A 15,537-nucleotide genomic window follows, 5' to 3' on the forward strand; every position below is an offset into this window, starting at 1 on the left:
GGACCAATCACGGCTCAGTTTACAAACGTCACAGGAGCCGTGATTGGTTGTTACCTGAGTCCTGAGCACCTGATGTCATTTTCGTCGACGATATTAAAATGCAGTTCAGCCCTTCAAAGACAAGTTTGATGCCCATCTGCTTCCAGTCAAAACCGGCAAACAAATGTGACCTTATTTTACCAGGATGATGTATGCAGTACAAAGATGAAATAATCCTGCATGAATCAGAACTGGCGGACGGCATCGAGCCAGCGGATGATGTCAGCGTTGTTTAGCCAATAAGTGAGCTGTCACCCCAGTGTTGTTCTCATTTAAGGAGCTGACAGTCATACATTCATCTCACAGAAAAACTCCCCATGTCCATCTACTGAGCTCACCTTCTCCCTCCTCTCAGCTCATTCTATTCTCCGTGCGTCTTCTGTTTGTCTCTTTCATTCTTTTGTCTCTCTTGCCACCCCTTCCCCCTCACTGCCTGATTTTGTTGCCAGACCCCCATTTCAGCACAACCTCCTCTCAATTTCTCACTCCATTTTCCATCATGTCCTACGAGCCACTCCAATCGCTCTCCCTCCACCTCTCAACGCACGGCGACTTCCCGAGTCCGTTGTCTCCGACCGAGAATTGCGTTTGCCGCCCAGGTGGCGTCCGCGGGGGGAAAGTGAGCAAGAAAAGGGAATGCCGCTGCCGCGGGAATGTTTTGCAGTCGTAGTGCAGCAGCCAGGCGACACTCCGAGGCTCATCGCCTCTCGCGGAAGCATTTACCAGGATGTCTAGCCACTTGTGAAAGATCTCTCGACTGTGCCACCTGATGCATGGCTATCAAACTCATCTGCATGATAAATGACTGCAGCTGTTGCTAGTCGAAGTCGACTAGCAAGGCATAAACTTAGTCTCAGGTACAAAAATATATACAACATACAAATGTAAAACTTCTTGGTCAGGTTCTAAGCTTAGCTTGATGACATACATTTGGCATCAGTAAATTAATAAATGCATTGGAACCAAGATTGGCACGGGGAGGGGTGGGCAACGTGGACCGATGACCCCCCCGGCCCCCCCACGCAACTATCGTCCCAAGCGTTTCCAGGCCGACCTGGAGCTGGTCGCAGCGCACCGCGGCGGGCATCGCAGCGGAGGGTGATTCCACCCATTCTAGACTGCACAGGCCCAACCCGGTTGCCTCTAAACGGTTCCACCCCCTCTCGCAAGTCCGGCAAGAACATTTCATGAGATGGGACTTAACTGCAATTACGTCTCAGAAGCCAAACACGCTTGAATGGAGTTGCTTAGTACCGCGAAAATGCGGTCCTTGCAAGTGATACCGTAGCAATTTTACTTGATCTAAATTGTGAAAAATATTGCTTTTATTTTGAGGAAAACAGTAATGGAAACCCATCTTATCTGGAAGTGTCCTCAAGCAGGGCACTGATGTCTTTTAGCATCCATTTCGCCCCGGTATGAATCTCGGTTATGACATTTGACCTTGAAGATTTTTAGTTGTCAAGCCTCCTTTTTGTGTTCCATTCTAACTGATTGAGACCGTTTTGTAGACACTGACTGACACAAAGTCAAATTGGCTTCTCAATTTGCCTGACATATCAATCTAAATATAGCCTCTTTCCCAAACCATGATGATGATTGGAGCTGATGCACTATAAAAACATTGACATCCTATCTCACACAATTTATCGTTGTTTGCTTATCTGAAACCTACCACCTTCCCTTCTCAAGCCAAATCACCCTCTCACCCACTCGAATCAATTAATAATGCGTCATCGACTCACCATCAAGGCCGCTGCCATCGTTGCCATGGTAACACCCAGTCCGCCACTGCAGAGAGAGCGTTAGGGACCTGAAGCGCGCACACACACACAAACACACAAAGTGACACACACATCAGGCTGACATTTGCCCTCAATGCCACATGGGCAAACTTCTCCTCATTTGCTTTTAACATCCAATGGTAGAGTTAAAGTCATTATCGATCTCCCAGTCAAAGGCAACGATGTTAAAGCAAGGTGAAAATGTATTACACACACTCAGACAAACGCGCATCTGTTTCATGAACACATTCCCACACACATATGCACTCACGTTGTTTATGTGTTTACGTAACTCCGACCATTGAAACATAAAAATGCACACGGATCTCGAGTGACATTTACTGTAAATTACATTTAATCTATGACAGGAAAAGCTAATCCCCTAATGCATCAGACCAGAAGTGACATTGAGACCAAAATTGCATTGTAATGTATACTCGAATTAGCGCGGCGTTGCGGAATTTCGAAAAGACATGACACTCAGAGGAGACGCTCTAAATCTGACAAGTACGGATGAATTCAGACAGTTGACAATTCCATGTAATCAGGGTGGGAGCGCCCAGGCAACAAAGCTAGAGGAAGTTCTGAGTAAAGGTTGATAGATGTGGCGAGGGAAGACAATGAGGACAGCTAAGCCTTTTTAGTTTATTCTGTGTTGTTGTTCTTGTAGCCTTTTCTGCGATCGCTTGAATTGCCAACATATTGGCATTTATTAACTTTATGTGTTTATCCTCAAATGGCTCACAAATCACTAGCTAGCAGCAATATAGTAATGTCATGCCCCCCATATTCATGTTCATATTCATATTCCAATCATAGTTGTTCATATTTGAAGAAGTGTTATCAGTTTTCTTTTGGTTTGCTTTCCTCAGGGTTTACCAAACTTAACTGCTGATACATTGGCCTCTTAAAACTGTTCAGTTGCTTTATTGATCATCAGTGAGCCAACGATGTTCTTTCAATGCATGTTTGTTGAATGAACATTAGAAAGGGTTCAAGGGAGGCACATTTTGTACATGTGGACGACATCACGATGGCCATGAAGGAGCTGCGAAGAATCCTTCCAAGCAGTATAAAAGTGTGGCAGAGAAGGTTGGGAAAGTGAAGCACGTGGATTACTTTGAAGGGAAAAACATATGATTTGAATTTGAAATGCTGTTTATGATTTATGGAACCAGTCCTGGAACTTTTCTGATACACCTCGTACATACAGCATACATTCTAACAACGATACGGTGGTACCTGATATCTTTGACAAACTGGGTTTTTCTTGTGAAAAAGTTTGGGTCAAGGCCTGGATATATTTATGTCATTTGTCTTTTCCTTGAGCGACTTCTTTCTGACTTTTGCAGAGAGGTGAAAAGACTGCCTTTTTTTTTATAGTCACCTTAAAATGCCGCGCTGTCATCACCGTTGACTTGTCCAAACAAGTTAAAATGAGCTTCTTTTTCATTTTTTTTAGCTGACCTTGGTGAAACTCTCAAGGATTGCCCTATATCAAAGCGGAAGTCCTTCATTAATTGGAATGATATCTAACACAAGGTACTTGAGGTCAAATTGTGTTGGAACATTGTCCAATATGCTTCAGGTGGTTGGGTCAAAGGAGTTATCCTATCATTTCCAGTCCCAGCATTCATTTTAAATCACGTCTTACTCACATGGGCCCAAGAAGAAGAGAATATCCCGAAGTGACAGTGATGTGGTTGTAAAGATTTTTTTTGCAGCGTCACAATAACATGGGCCTCGTTTCTCCGACTATTGTGGAGGAAATTAATTATGTAACGCATCTGTGGGGCTCATTTGTTTGATGCCCGGTCATCTTCTTTTTTTTCCTCATGAAGACGAGGGGCATGCACTATAATTGTTGTCAGCAGGCTGTCATTGTAATTGCACGAGGGTTTTTCGTCCTCGTGGAAATTCCACGCATAATCCGCAACATCTGTCGTATCGTACTTGTATGTGTCGGTTTTAACTTTGCGATTGTCCTTCGAACCTTCGTTTAGCTCTCTTTGTGAGTATTGAAGGGGGTTATTTTGCCTGAAATGCCTATTTTATGCTTGGGTGGTGAGCCTGCATGAGCGATGTCTTTGTATTCCCAATTTGCCCTTCTCCTTGTTGTTTCTCCTTGCCTCCACTCTAATCACCTAGCCGAGAACAAACAGAGATCTCGAATGCGTATGTGTGTGTGCGTCTGCGTGCATACTCTTTCACCCCAACAAGAATGACCCACTAAAAATCCTAAGCTGAAGGCGAACAGAGGGAGCCCTTCAAACTCTGAGCTGCATTCTCTCCGAAGCCATCAATCGCCGGACTAAGGCTAGGCTGCATAATGACATTGTGGCTGGTGTACTCTTGCTCTGCTGCGAGACATATTAATGTTAGCCACGATGAGTTTGACAACCCAATATGGTGTTGTGGGCTCAGGGAAAGGATATAACGGAACAACACTGCCCTCAAATGGAACAGAGGCTCTACAGCAATTACAGAATCATCTGTGGCGTTGTCACTGATGTGTTTTCCACCCCCTCCTGTTTGCTTTGGCTTTTAGAATCATGAAAGTTGCACAGTCGGTTATATCGGTTATCCATTCAGGATTTAAGTATGTTCTCACGTTGTTGTATTCGGCATTCGTTATGGTGGCAAACGGCTCATTTGTCATCATTTCATAAGGCGGCTTGAATCCAAAACAGGTGAGAATAACGGAGAGGGTGGGGCTATTTAAGACGACATTGACGATGAGCTCCCAATTCACTGACTGCACTCGCGCGTTTCAGCGGCAGGGGATCTTCATGCTTTGCTTGATAGGCACATGTTCGTATGAAATTAGATAGAGTGATAGGTGTTACTGCAACACGCGGCCAGCTGGATCTTGCTTCATGTTTTTTGTTGTGAAAGATCATGTGAGGCAACTTGGAACTTTGTATTGGCAGTTACATCTGCAACATCAGGAGGCACCTGCGGTCGGCCACTCATGAAAATTAGTTGGGTACCGTCGTACACGGCGCGACACTTCAGTTGTGTTCAGCTGGGATCTCAGCAAGACGGATCATCAACATCCAGTCGCTGACGCACCGTACGCATCTCATTTCTTATTGACTCCAACGTGCAAAACCATTCAAGTAACGGGAAATATTTAAACACAATGAAAATCACTCTACCTTTTAATCCATCCATCCATCGCAGGGGCAGCAGCTTTAGCAGGGAAGCCCAGACTTCCCTCTCCCTAGTGACTTATTCCAGCTCTCCCCGGGGGATCCCGAGGCGTTCCCAGGCCAGCTGGGTGACATAGTCTCTCCAGCGTGTCCTGGGTCATCCTCGGGGTCTCCTCCCGGTGGGACAAGCCCGGAACACCTCACCAGGGAGGCGTTCAGGAGGCATCCGAATCAGATGCCCAAACCACCTCATCTGGCTCATCTCGATGTGGAGGAGAAGCGGCTCGACTCTGAGCCCCTCCCGGATGACCGAGCTTCTCACCTTATCTCTAAGGGAGAGCCCGGACACCCTGCGGAGAAAGCTCATTTCGGCCGCTTGTATCCGGGATTTATACCTTTTAATCCCAAAGTGTAAATCAGATTGGCAGTCTGCAATTAGCCCGTGAAGCTACTGTCGCAGTCTGATTTACACAGAGCGAACAGTTGAAACTCAAATTCAGACACCTGACACTGAATTCAAAGTCCTTTGTTCACAAAAGTTTCCACCTCCAGTTTAGAGTTCTGTCAAGCCAATGGCAATTGGATCCAAAACAGGACATGTTAAATATGACGGTCTTCAAGGTATCGGTTCATCAAGAGAGCACCGTATTCACCTTTCTTTGTGCTTTCTCGACACCCCTAGAATCTTGGAGCTTCAGCAGAATGGCGACATGGATATACTCAAACTCAAGTGGTGGCCAAAGGACAGCCCTTGTGAACGCTATAGCTCGGTGCAATCGCGGCAAAGCAACGCCCTGGACATCCATAGCTTCGCCGGCGTCTTCTGCGTCCTGGCAGCCGGCGTGGTGCTTTCTTGTCTCATAGCCATGGTGGAAAGCTGGTGGTCACGGCGGAAGGGATCCAGGGTCCCCTCCAAGGAGGTAAGCAAGTGGCTGTGTGACGGGAAGAGGCGACGCGGCCCGGGAAAAGATTCCGGGCCTGACGACAGTCGAGAATCGATTTAAGAATAAGGACAAGGAGTAAGAACAGAAAGCAATGGGATGAATGAAGGATACGTCAAGCGTAAAGATAGTCGAATAAATAGTCATTGGGTATAAAGGCCCGGAACCATCCAGAACATTACACAAAATGGGCACATTCATCTTCTTCCGCTCATGAAACACTTTTTGCACACTGGCAATGTTCTTCTCAAGAGGACTATATTTGTTACAAGGCACTTCTGTCAAAAAGAAACCTGGAAGATACTGCATCAGCTGTCCTTTAAGTGGAATTGATCTTTTGTGCATACTCCTGCGTTTACGATCCGCAGCATTATTGTCCTTTTTTCAACTTCCCTCTACCATTAAGGTACAGTATATACGAGCAGTTTCGTTCGGTTGAAGCATTCTGACAGGTCGTCAATCTTACAAGTCGTCGACAATGTGGTCACAGCCTTCAAAAGAATTTTTTTAAAAAAGGCGTTCTCCCATCGGATGCCAAGTGAAAGTGCATGTGAAGAGAACGCTACATCGTACATGCACACAGTGGAACCCCTAAAGTCCATTACGTGACAGTTGACATCCAGTGTTGCCTTTTCTGTTCAAATTTCCAAAATGATGATTCCATTTTACATGATTGAATGTGATTTTTTTTTTCTTTTTTGCGCGGAACATTTTCCTGGCACGATTGTTGCCATTGCAAAAATCAGGCAACAGTTCAATTTCCCAGTTGTCACACAAGAATGAACAGCTGTAAAGAAAAGCTATTCCTACCGACAATCTGATGTTTTACGGATGAATAGCCAGAGTTTGATGTGTGTCCAAAACATTTTTCAAGAAAAAGCTCAACTCAATTTCATCATGATTGTCTCATTCATGATGATGGAACTTAAAAGGCATATTCAACCAGGAATGTCTTTGGAAGGTTCCACTCTCACTTTGTATCCTTTTCTTATTCTAATTCTAAATACATGCACGGATGAGTCTGTCCATCAATATGGGTGTTAAAAAAAAAAAAGACTTAATAATAGAGTGTCAGATGAGGTTTTCAGGGAAACTTTTACCGCAGTAATTTTCCAATAGAAGGCTCTTTAGGACGATCCAGGTGGTCTCTTTTTAGTGTACAAACACATTGTTTCCTAAAAGCTTTATTCATACTCAATTGAGTGGCGTTCCCGGCTTCAAAAATGTAGCGAGAGCAGTCACCGTTTTCAGCGGTAGTAAGCGAGCCATTTAATTTAATTCCGCGGAGAACAGAGGATGCTGATAATGTTAAAAGCTACAACAAACAGCCCCGGGCTCTTTTATTTTTTATTTTTTTTTCAGGAACGCTGCAATTTTCCCTGACCACAGAAGAGTCCAAAATGGTGACTCGCGACATGAAACATGGATATTAACACCGCTGGCACTCTCCTCAAAAAAAAACAGCGGCACCTTGTAAATTAGCAGCAGCCCACTTTGTGTTTGTTCACCCCAGCAGGCATATCAATTGAGGCAATCAAAGTGTTTTGTTTCTGAGCGTTTTCATGATAGAAACCCTGCAGTCCTGCTAATGCGGATGCTTTCTTTGCTCCACCAGAGACGAGAGCGCGTAAAACCAAACAACAACAACAACAAAAAAACAAAAGCCTAATGGCAACAGCTTTACTCACTTTTCCATTAATAGATTAAAATCACACGACCGTGGGTCACTTTTACCAACCATTAGCATTCATCGCATCCAATCTCTTCATTTTATCTGGCTAATCTCATCTCTCTGCACTCCCAAGTACAAGGGGGTCCAATGTTTCAGTCGATGACTTTAATCACAACCGCAAATGTGGTCATTCAGAACACGCCGCAGATGAACCGAAGCAAATGCAATTATAGGTGAAATAATTTTTACCGTTATCTGGGAGGCAATTAAGAACACGTTACTAAACATTTCGGAAACTCGCTCGAAGTAACGCATTTAAAGCAGATAAGCGTCGCCATCACGTTCAGAAAATAGCTCTGTGAAGATAAGTTGAGTGTTATAGGTAGCGCGGAGGTAGAAGTGAGTTGCTCATTAGCATTTCTGAAATTGCTTTGGGGACCCCGGTGTCAGCACCTTCAGCAGTAATTATTGCATTGCTTCTGCAATCTTTTGTTTGACGAGGGATGGACATTTTAGTCAAATGGATGTTTTGTTGACCCACCCTTTGGCCCATTTGATTGTCAAGTTCTACCTGCTCTCTTTGTTGATTCCTCTATTGGAAAACTCTGAACACCTCTGCATACACAAGTAGGAGCTGAAGCGCGCACACACACACAGAGTCCTCCCCTCCTCAATGTCAGGTCCTCTGGCGAGAAGCACTTCCAAAAAGGCAACACGCTTGACAGCCGGCTGACGGCAGTTTGGTTCTCCCCTATGTTACGACTGCCATCATTTCATCCTTATTGCTTCGGTAAATCAAGTTCAACAAATTAAATAATTAGCCCACATGCCCCCTGCTCATTACTTAGACATCGAGTATGACAGGGACCTCGTACATTATGTTCCATTTGGAAGAAGGGACCAGGCACTAAATACAAAAATCAAGACAAATTGTTCGCACAGTGTGATTCCTCATAAAATATCAAATGAATTGTATTACAAGGTTAGAGTGCACAACTTTGTAATTGCGTATTATTAGTTGAGGCTGTGTTCACACTGTTCACATCTGGTTTCGGTCAAGTATGAATATTATCATCCGATCCTGGGAAACTAGGAGACCAAGACCAATTGAAGGTAAAAAATAAAAAAAGAATCATAATAGTGTCCAATTACGGTGTGACGTTAGAATTTTATTTTATTTTTTTTGGACAGCTTTTGGTCCAGTGTTTTAAAATGCTGTCTGAACACAAAGTGAACCAAACCAGAGTACTGGACACCGCCTAAGAAAGCAAGGGAAATCTCAGAATGCCACTGTCTCTCAGAATGGTCATCAAATACCCTCGAAAATAAATCGTCATGGACGTAGGATTTGCACCTTTACCGTAGATCTTTAAAGGGGCCTAAACTTTTTCTGCGTTTCCCAAATCAATCAAAAGCTATGATTTCAAAGTCTTGAAAATCCCACAGCCACAAGAAACAGTGGTGCTATTAGTTTCTTTGTAGCTCTTTTTAGAATGTTTGACAAATCGGTAACCAATGTGAATAGTGGCCTAATGTCAATCAAAACAGAGCATTTTTTTTTCTCTTTTGGTAGGGAAGGGGAGCTGAGGAGGGGTTATTCAGCAAAATGTTTATTCCTTGGAGCTTTCAAATTTTTTTTTCAATATCTTTTGATACAAAAAGGGACAGAGTATGTTCATCAACATTTCTTAGGAAAAGTGACTACACCTGAATTAGCTAAAAGCTATTTTTCATTGGCGGCCCCTTTGTTTAGTGGAGAGTTGACTACTTTTTGTGCGATTTGGCTCACTTAGCAATACACCATAATCTCTTTGTTAGAAGCAAAAATGGACTCTTCAGATTCTAAATAACGCATCACTCGGCCAGTGTTGCCATTTCTGACCAATGTTGTCCATGGGACAACCCAGTAAACACCCTCCCCCCGTCCCCTAACCGCCCCCTGCTGAAGTTCCCTGCCCAGTTACCAGCTTTAATCTGTCATTCAGACCAGTAGTCATGTCAGCCACTGAGCATCCACAAAGACACCCGGCCTTCATCTGAACTCAAATTATGTTCGCCCCCCCCCCCCCACCCCCCATAATGCCCAAAAACCCACGCACACCCCCTACCCGTCAGTTTCAGTGAAGAATCAACCCCCAACTGAGCACAGGAGAGAGTCGCAACATGAACAGGATGGACAGCGGAGACTTGTGGGGATGACAAGAGCCTTTGATTGGGATTCTTGGTCAACGTTTGGCATTTCATTGTTGTCACAGACAAAGTAAAATCATTACTATTGATAAATTTGAGGAATCGATTCAGCCCCCCCCCCCCCCCACCACCACCACCACCACCACAACAAATTGGATTTGAAATGATCACGCAGATGTCTGTCGGAGCAAGCTGACATCGAAGTATTTTAATAACCACTTTGGTGTTACCATGGCATCGATGTCATTAACCTAGTCAGCCATGTTTGGTTTTGATCGCTGACATTTACCTTCTGCCTTGCTGGTGCAGTGATCCATTGATTGCTTTTTTCGGACGATTGATTACTTGCCACTGTAACTTCAAAATTAGATTATTCAAGCAGTTATGAGTACTAAAAATATTGTGAAATCATCATGCTTGCCACCCGCCTTTCAAATGTGATTACTTCTGGTATCACAGTAGTTTAAACACATCTAATTCAACTTGAAGGCAGCTTGATAGATAAATCACTCGTTGCGTTTTATCTCCCCGGGAACGCTGGCATATCATTTGGCCAGTGGATTCGTTCTCGTTTGTTTAATGTCACCCGACCTCTTAAAGTGAAATTGTGACATGCTCAGTTTAAGTGACGAACTCGTTGGCCTCCTGCAATCTCAGTAAACGTGTGTGCCACTTGAGCCCGCCATCCCTGCGCACCCCATGTGTTTTGTTTTTTAAGATTCACATAAAACAGAACTGTTGGGTCGCCTCGTTTTTTTATACGTGGGCTGGTGAAGGCTGGATTAATGAAGTATATTGGCACAGCGAGGTCCCTCTTGGCATGAGAATTCCACTGCGGTGAACTTACTGCGTATGCAGAATAGCACACAGTGTGGCTGAAGGTCAGTGTTGTTCAAAGCGTGAGATTCGGGAAAGCCCAAGTTGACAGAAGTAGCTTCTAGTATAATTGGCTAATGGCTAAAATAGTAGACCCCCTGTAAACCCGAACTGGCCAATCACATCGCACCACGGGCTCCGACCGAGGTCTTTACTTTACACTTTACAGTTGTTTTCAATCTCTTTGAACTCTAACCTAGCTTGTTAACCAAAATGGTCATGTTGTATTTCTAATGTGAGGTGTAGTTGCAATTTGTCACGCTAGCAAGCTTAGCCAGCTAAGCTAATGAAGCGACCTGATTGGTTTGCATTTTGGCTACCAACTGTACTTTGTGAGTACGGATTCCTATTGGGGGTTGTTTTTTTTTTGTTTTGTTTTCAGTTCTGTCTGATTTTGCTTTATCCTTTAAAGAAAACTTGACCCCACCTACAAGAATCTTTTTGGACTCTTTGCTCTTTGGTGGATCACATTTTCTTTTCAAATTTGAGGTCAAGCATATACAAAGTCGATAAACTACCAAACCATTCAAGGTCAAAGAGTTCACTGTATGAGGCTGATATCTTATTTTCTGAAAAAAAATTGAGAAACAGATTTGTCGACAATTTCTTTTTTTTAATGTACTCTGGTAGTCGCTTCAGATATTTCCCATGTTGCCTGGAAATGACGACATCTACACACGCACTCACGCCAAGCTGCCTCACCTCTTCAATCATTCTGGCTTGTGTTGATCAAATGAATGCGCTGAAATCTGTGCCAAGTATGCCATAAACATTCATGAATCCCCTGCGGATTTTGACCCTTATATGTTCCATCAAGTTTGTTGTACACACAATAAAACTCATATACTTACATTCGCTGATGATCACACTCAGCCAAAACCCCGTACGCCCAAAGAAAATGCATCCCACCAAGTGGCGCGCACCCGCTCTGCACCTATCAAACATCTACTAATCTGTGGCTGCGTCTCTTGTGTTTCCTCTACATTCTCTCTAAAACATTCCTGCGCATACCGTCCCTTGACATGCATACTGTCTGCTGCAATGTTGTCTTTTTACCTGTGTCTGTGTGCTATATGATTCTGTGTGGAATGGCCAACATTGTCATCTGCGGACATGAATCTTGGTGTTAACGTTTGTTAGCCGCAGGGTTTATACAACTCATGCACACGATGTAATACACTTCCAAATAAGAGTGTGGATTTAATTTGCAGGCAAAAAAAATGATCCCATCATACGTCCTGGTTATGCTCTTAACTGGCTTTTTTTTTTTAGTAGATGCACATGTTGGAAGCAATGCTCACAAATGATCATCGCCGCCATGACTTCTACTGACTAATTTTGCTGCGGTTTAGACCAAAATTCTACTTTTTTTGATCTTATCGATGATGTTTTAGTCAATGCACATCTGGCAAAATGTGTACTATCTTTCTACATTTAGAACTGAAATAAATCTGCTGTTGATAATATCAGTAGGAATTACCCCTTTCATGCACAAATAATGACAACCTTTAACCTGATAAGCTGTCCACTGTCGTAACCGCTGTCCCCGAAAGGATTAAAGATGGGAAAATTTAGCATGGCTTACTTACATTCATGGGATTCGATCATTCTGAACGCCTCTTTGAATGGCAGTGTCATATCAAGAAAACTAAGGCAGGTCAAAAGAGATGTTGCTCAATTTGCCATCGCAGGTGTCGTATTGGACTTTTTTCGACACGTTTTTTTGAGACTGAATCAACAGTGTGCCTCTATGAGTTGCGCATGGCTAGTGGTGCCGGTGGACTCAGTTGCTTCAAGATGAGATTAACTCATTCAGCACCAGCCAATTCTGAACCAAGTCTGAAAAGACGTTTAAAAACGTCTTTGGGAGTGAATGAGTTCATCACCGATCAATTCCACACCTTGAGATTTACGGTCATTTTTAACAATCGGTTATTTAGTGGATTTAACAATCTCTATTATTATGGCAATCCCTATTAGAAAAACAAAACCATTTATGGCCGAACTCTTTTATTGGGTCACCTTAGTCAAAGATTAATTATGCATGTCAAAGATGTTTTTCTTTTACCGTATTATTGGTTTTATTCATATTTAGAAACGCAGCGTTATCTCCAAATTACTTTGGGAAAGAAATGTTATATCCAGGACCCATTTCATTCATGACCAGACAGCAATTGTTTTATATTTTGGCCTTTTTAAATGTTTGAGAGATTCTTATGAAGGAGTTCTGGCCACAGGAGTAAATAAAGGTCTCGCTCTATTTTTGTCAAATGTCATGGTCAGAGCTCCTCCATAATTTCAACATCAACGCTGATGACCTTGTCTGATATTTCATACGAGCCATGTCGATTTAGCATGAGCAGAATGGGCATTCCTCGTTTCGACAATCCAATCCATTTGGCCCGTTTAAGAAATTAGATTTTGACTTGGAGGGGGGGGGGGGGGTTGCTTGTCTGCTCATCCTAACTCTTTGGAATGATCTGTGTCAATGTGGGCTCGAAGCTCTCATCTTGCCTTTTTTTTGTTGTTGTTTTTTTTGTAGATAAGTACTCTGTGTTGAGGGATGTAGCGGGCGAGGGGAGAGAGAGACAGAGAGCAATACAAAATGCCATTTAAACGTCTCCCCTTTCCAGGTACATAACGACTGTGTGAATGTGTCTCTGAGGACACGACACAGGTCGAACTGCTTCGCTGCGTGCGCTGACTGACTGCCGTGTCTCTCTTCTCGCTCACCTCCCCCCACCCCCACCCGTCTGTTTTTCTCCTATTGACTTCTCTTTGCCACCTTATCAACCTGCCATCTGCCTGATCTCATCTGTCACTCATGCCCTCTTTGTCTTGTGCCCGTCACTGCTGCATTTCCACTTGCATGCAAACAAAACACATTCACCCAAAACCTTTCATCTACTCGTCGACTCCCCCCCCCCCCTCGCTCTACGCATGCCACTACACACCAGAAGCAGGCAGATGGGCCATCTGCCAGGCAAACCGCCGATCCCTGCCCTCACAACCCCAATGAGCACCCTATGGCCCTGGGCGCCCAGACCCTGAACCAGACCTCGAACGCTTCCAACGCCACGGCCCCCGCCTCCACCCGTTACCAACCCCCGGCATGCTGTGACATTCCTTGCGCCCTGATCGTGCAGCACTCCTACGAACCCAGCAATCCCTCCGAGCTCACCCCCAAAATGCGAATGACCACCTTCACCACCTCACCCCCGACCCCAAGGTTATACATACAGTAGAACGTAGAAGTAAGAGCGCGGTTGCTGAACAGCGTGACGGAATTGGTTCAAAGCAAATGATCAGTCCATGTTGATCAGACGAGCATTTTTCCTCACCGTGTGTGTGTCATGTGGCCTTTTTTTGCCTTTCGAGGAGGCTATTCCAAATAGTGTTGCGCTCATCACATGCCATGCGACACTTTTGCACATAATACTTGATTCACCAAAGTGATGCCTTTGCTCAGTAACATATATCAGAGGTGACCGTTAATGATGTACAGTCGGTGCAGTGTGATGATGGCAGAACGTCCCACAACACCCTTTCACTTGTGCCCGCTGCTGTCCCTTTTCTGTCTTGCGTCATCGTGACCCCTCCCACAGAGGGCAGATAGTGATTGACTTTTCTCTCGCACGTCCGTTCGTTTTGTGATCGAACCAATTCTTGACACTGCTACGGCATACCCTTGTTGTCATTGTCCGGTGTGTGTATGATAGTGGCAGGAAAAGCATTAGTGCCCTCCCGTCCTCTCCACCCGCCCCCCAAGTGCTCCTTCCTTAGGGCGTGCCGCTGTCGGTCCACCAGCGTCAAATGGTAGGGCCCAAGCCCTTTCCAGAATTCCCTTGACCCACAGGACACGGTCAGTAAATCTGTTTTAAACCCTGGTCATGCATCCTCTTTCCTCAAAACTCCCTTTAGTTTTTTTTGTGTAGCTTGCAGCATTTCCACAGTGCCCTGAATCACCACCTAAAACAATGTGACACCCCCGCACTTTCCGCCACCGACCTCCGTGAGCCTTAACTCACAGAAAATGAAATTCTTCCTCTCAGCCCTCGTTCCCCTGAACCCTGTCGTGCTTTTAAGCAAACTGCACCATCCCGCCATCACCCCGTCCACCTCTCCGGCAGCAGCATGAAACTCCTCTCACTTGAATGTCACCATCCGTAGGACTTGTGATGAAGTTTTTGGTGTTTTTTTTTTTTTATGTGAACATGCAAAGATACATATTCTGAGTCATTTTTAAGTTTCATTGAGTGCAATTAAGCCGATGGTCGTTGTAACATACAGCCTTTGACTGAAAGCTACAGTGGAACCTCCAAAGTTGAACAACAATTCCATCGCGGCGTTTGACTTCCAAGTTCTTTTCGTTTCAAAACGTTTTTCCTCCGGAGAAAATTCCTTTGTTCCAAGCTCGAACTGTTTGCATCATAAAACCTTGATTCACCCTACAGCTAATGTTTATCTAGCTAAAGAAATCTAAAACGAACTCTTACAACTCACCCTGTGAAGACCTGACTGTGAAGATTTTTCTCCCAACTATAATCTGATGAAAGTTGAATTAAAGTTGCCATCGTCTGTATTTTTTCAGTGCAGTACTCAACTTTCTTTTTCTGAGTGGTTTTAGGTGAAGGCATATTTTGATAGACCAGCACAGACAAAATTCATAATTAAAAATACAACTCGTCATTAGGCTGAATACAGTTGCTGTGACGAGTGAGACTCTTTTTCGTTACGTTGAATAAGCATTCTGCAATTTCACTGGGGGGTTTTTGGGGTTGAGGATAGACCGGCTTTATTTATGGGAAAATATTTCCCGCGTTTGTAGCACAGTATGGCCATATGCCATCCTGCGACAAGTGTCGTAAAGACGTTGGTGCGTG

General features: G+C 44.2%; 1 protein-coding gene across 4 annotated transcripts in view; it reads left to right on the plus strand.

Annotated features, from left to right (window-relative positions):
* Positions 1–15,537, plus strand: part of grid2 (glutamate receptor, ionotropic, delta 2) — a 377,460-nt gene that overhangs the window by 357,358 nt on the left and 4,565 nt on the right. Inside the window, exons 15-17 of one of the 4 annotated variants that reach the window (XR_015100986.1) lie at positions 5,658–5,895; positions 13,197–13,287; positions 13,615–13,748. Coding sequence is in view for 1 of the 4 variants with exons in the window: in XM_086111957.1 (XP_085968083.1) it covers positions 5,658–5,895 (238 nt within the window). In the remaining 3 variants the exon portion in view is untranslated. Of the gene's footprint in view, positions 1–5,657; positions 5,896–13,196; positions 13,288–13,611; positions 14,517–15,537 lie in introns of those variants that run through there. The other 3 variants (XR_015100984.1, XR_015100985.1, XM_086111957.1) reach the window with 3 other exon arrangements.

This window comes from Hippocampus guttulatus, chromosome 5, assembly GCF_054856545.1.
Source record: "Hippocampus guttulatus isolate MCC_2025c chromosome 5, RoL_Hgut_1.0, whole genome shotgun sequence".
NCBI classification, from domain to species: domain Eukaryota; kingdom Metazoa; phylum Chordata; class Actinopteri; order Syngnathiformes; family Syngnathidae; genus Hippocampus; species Hippocampus guttulatus.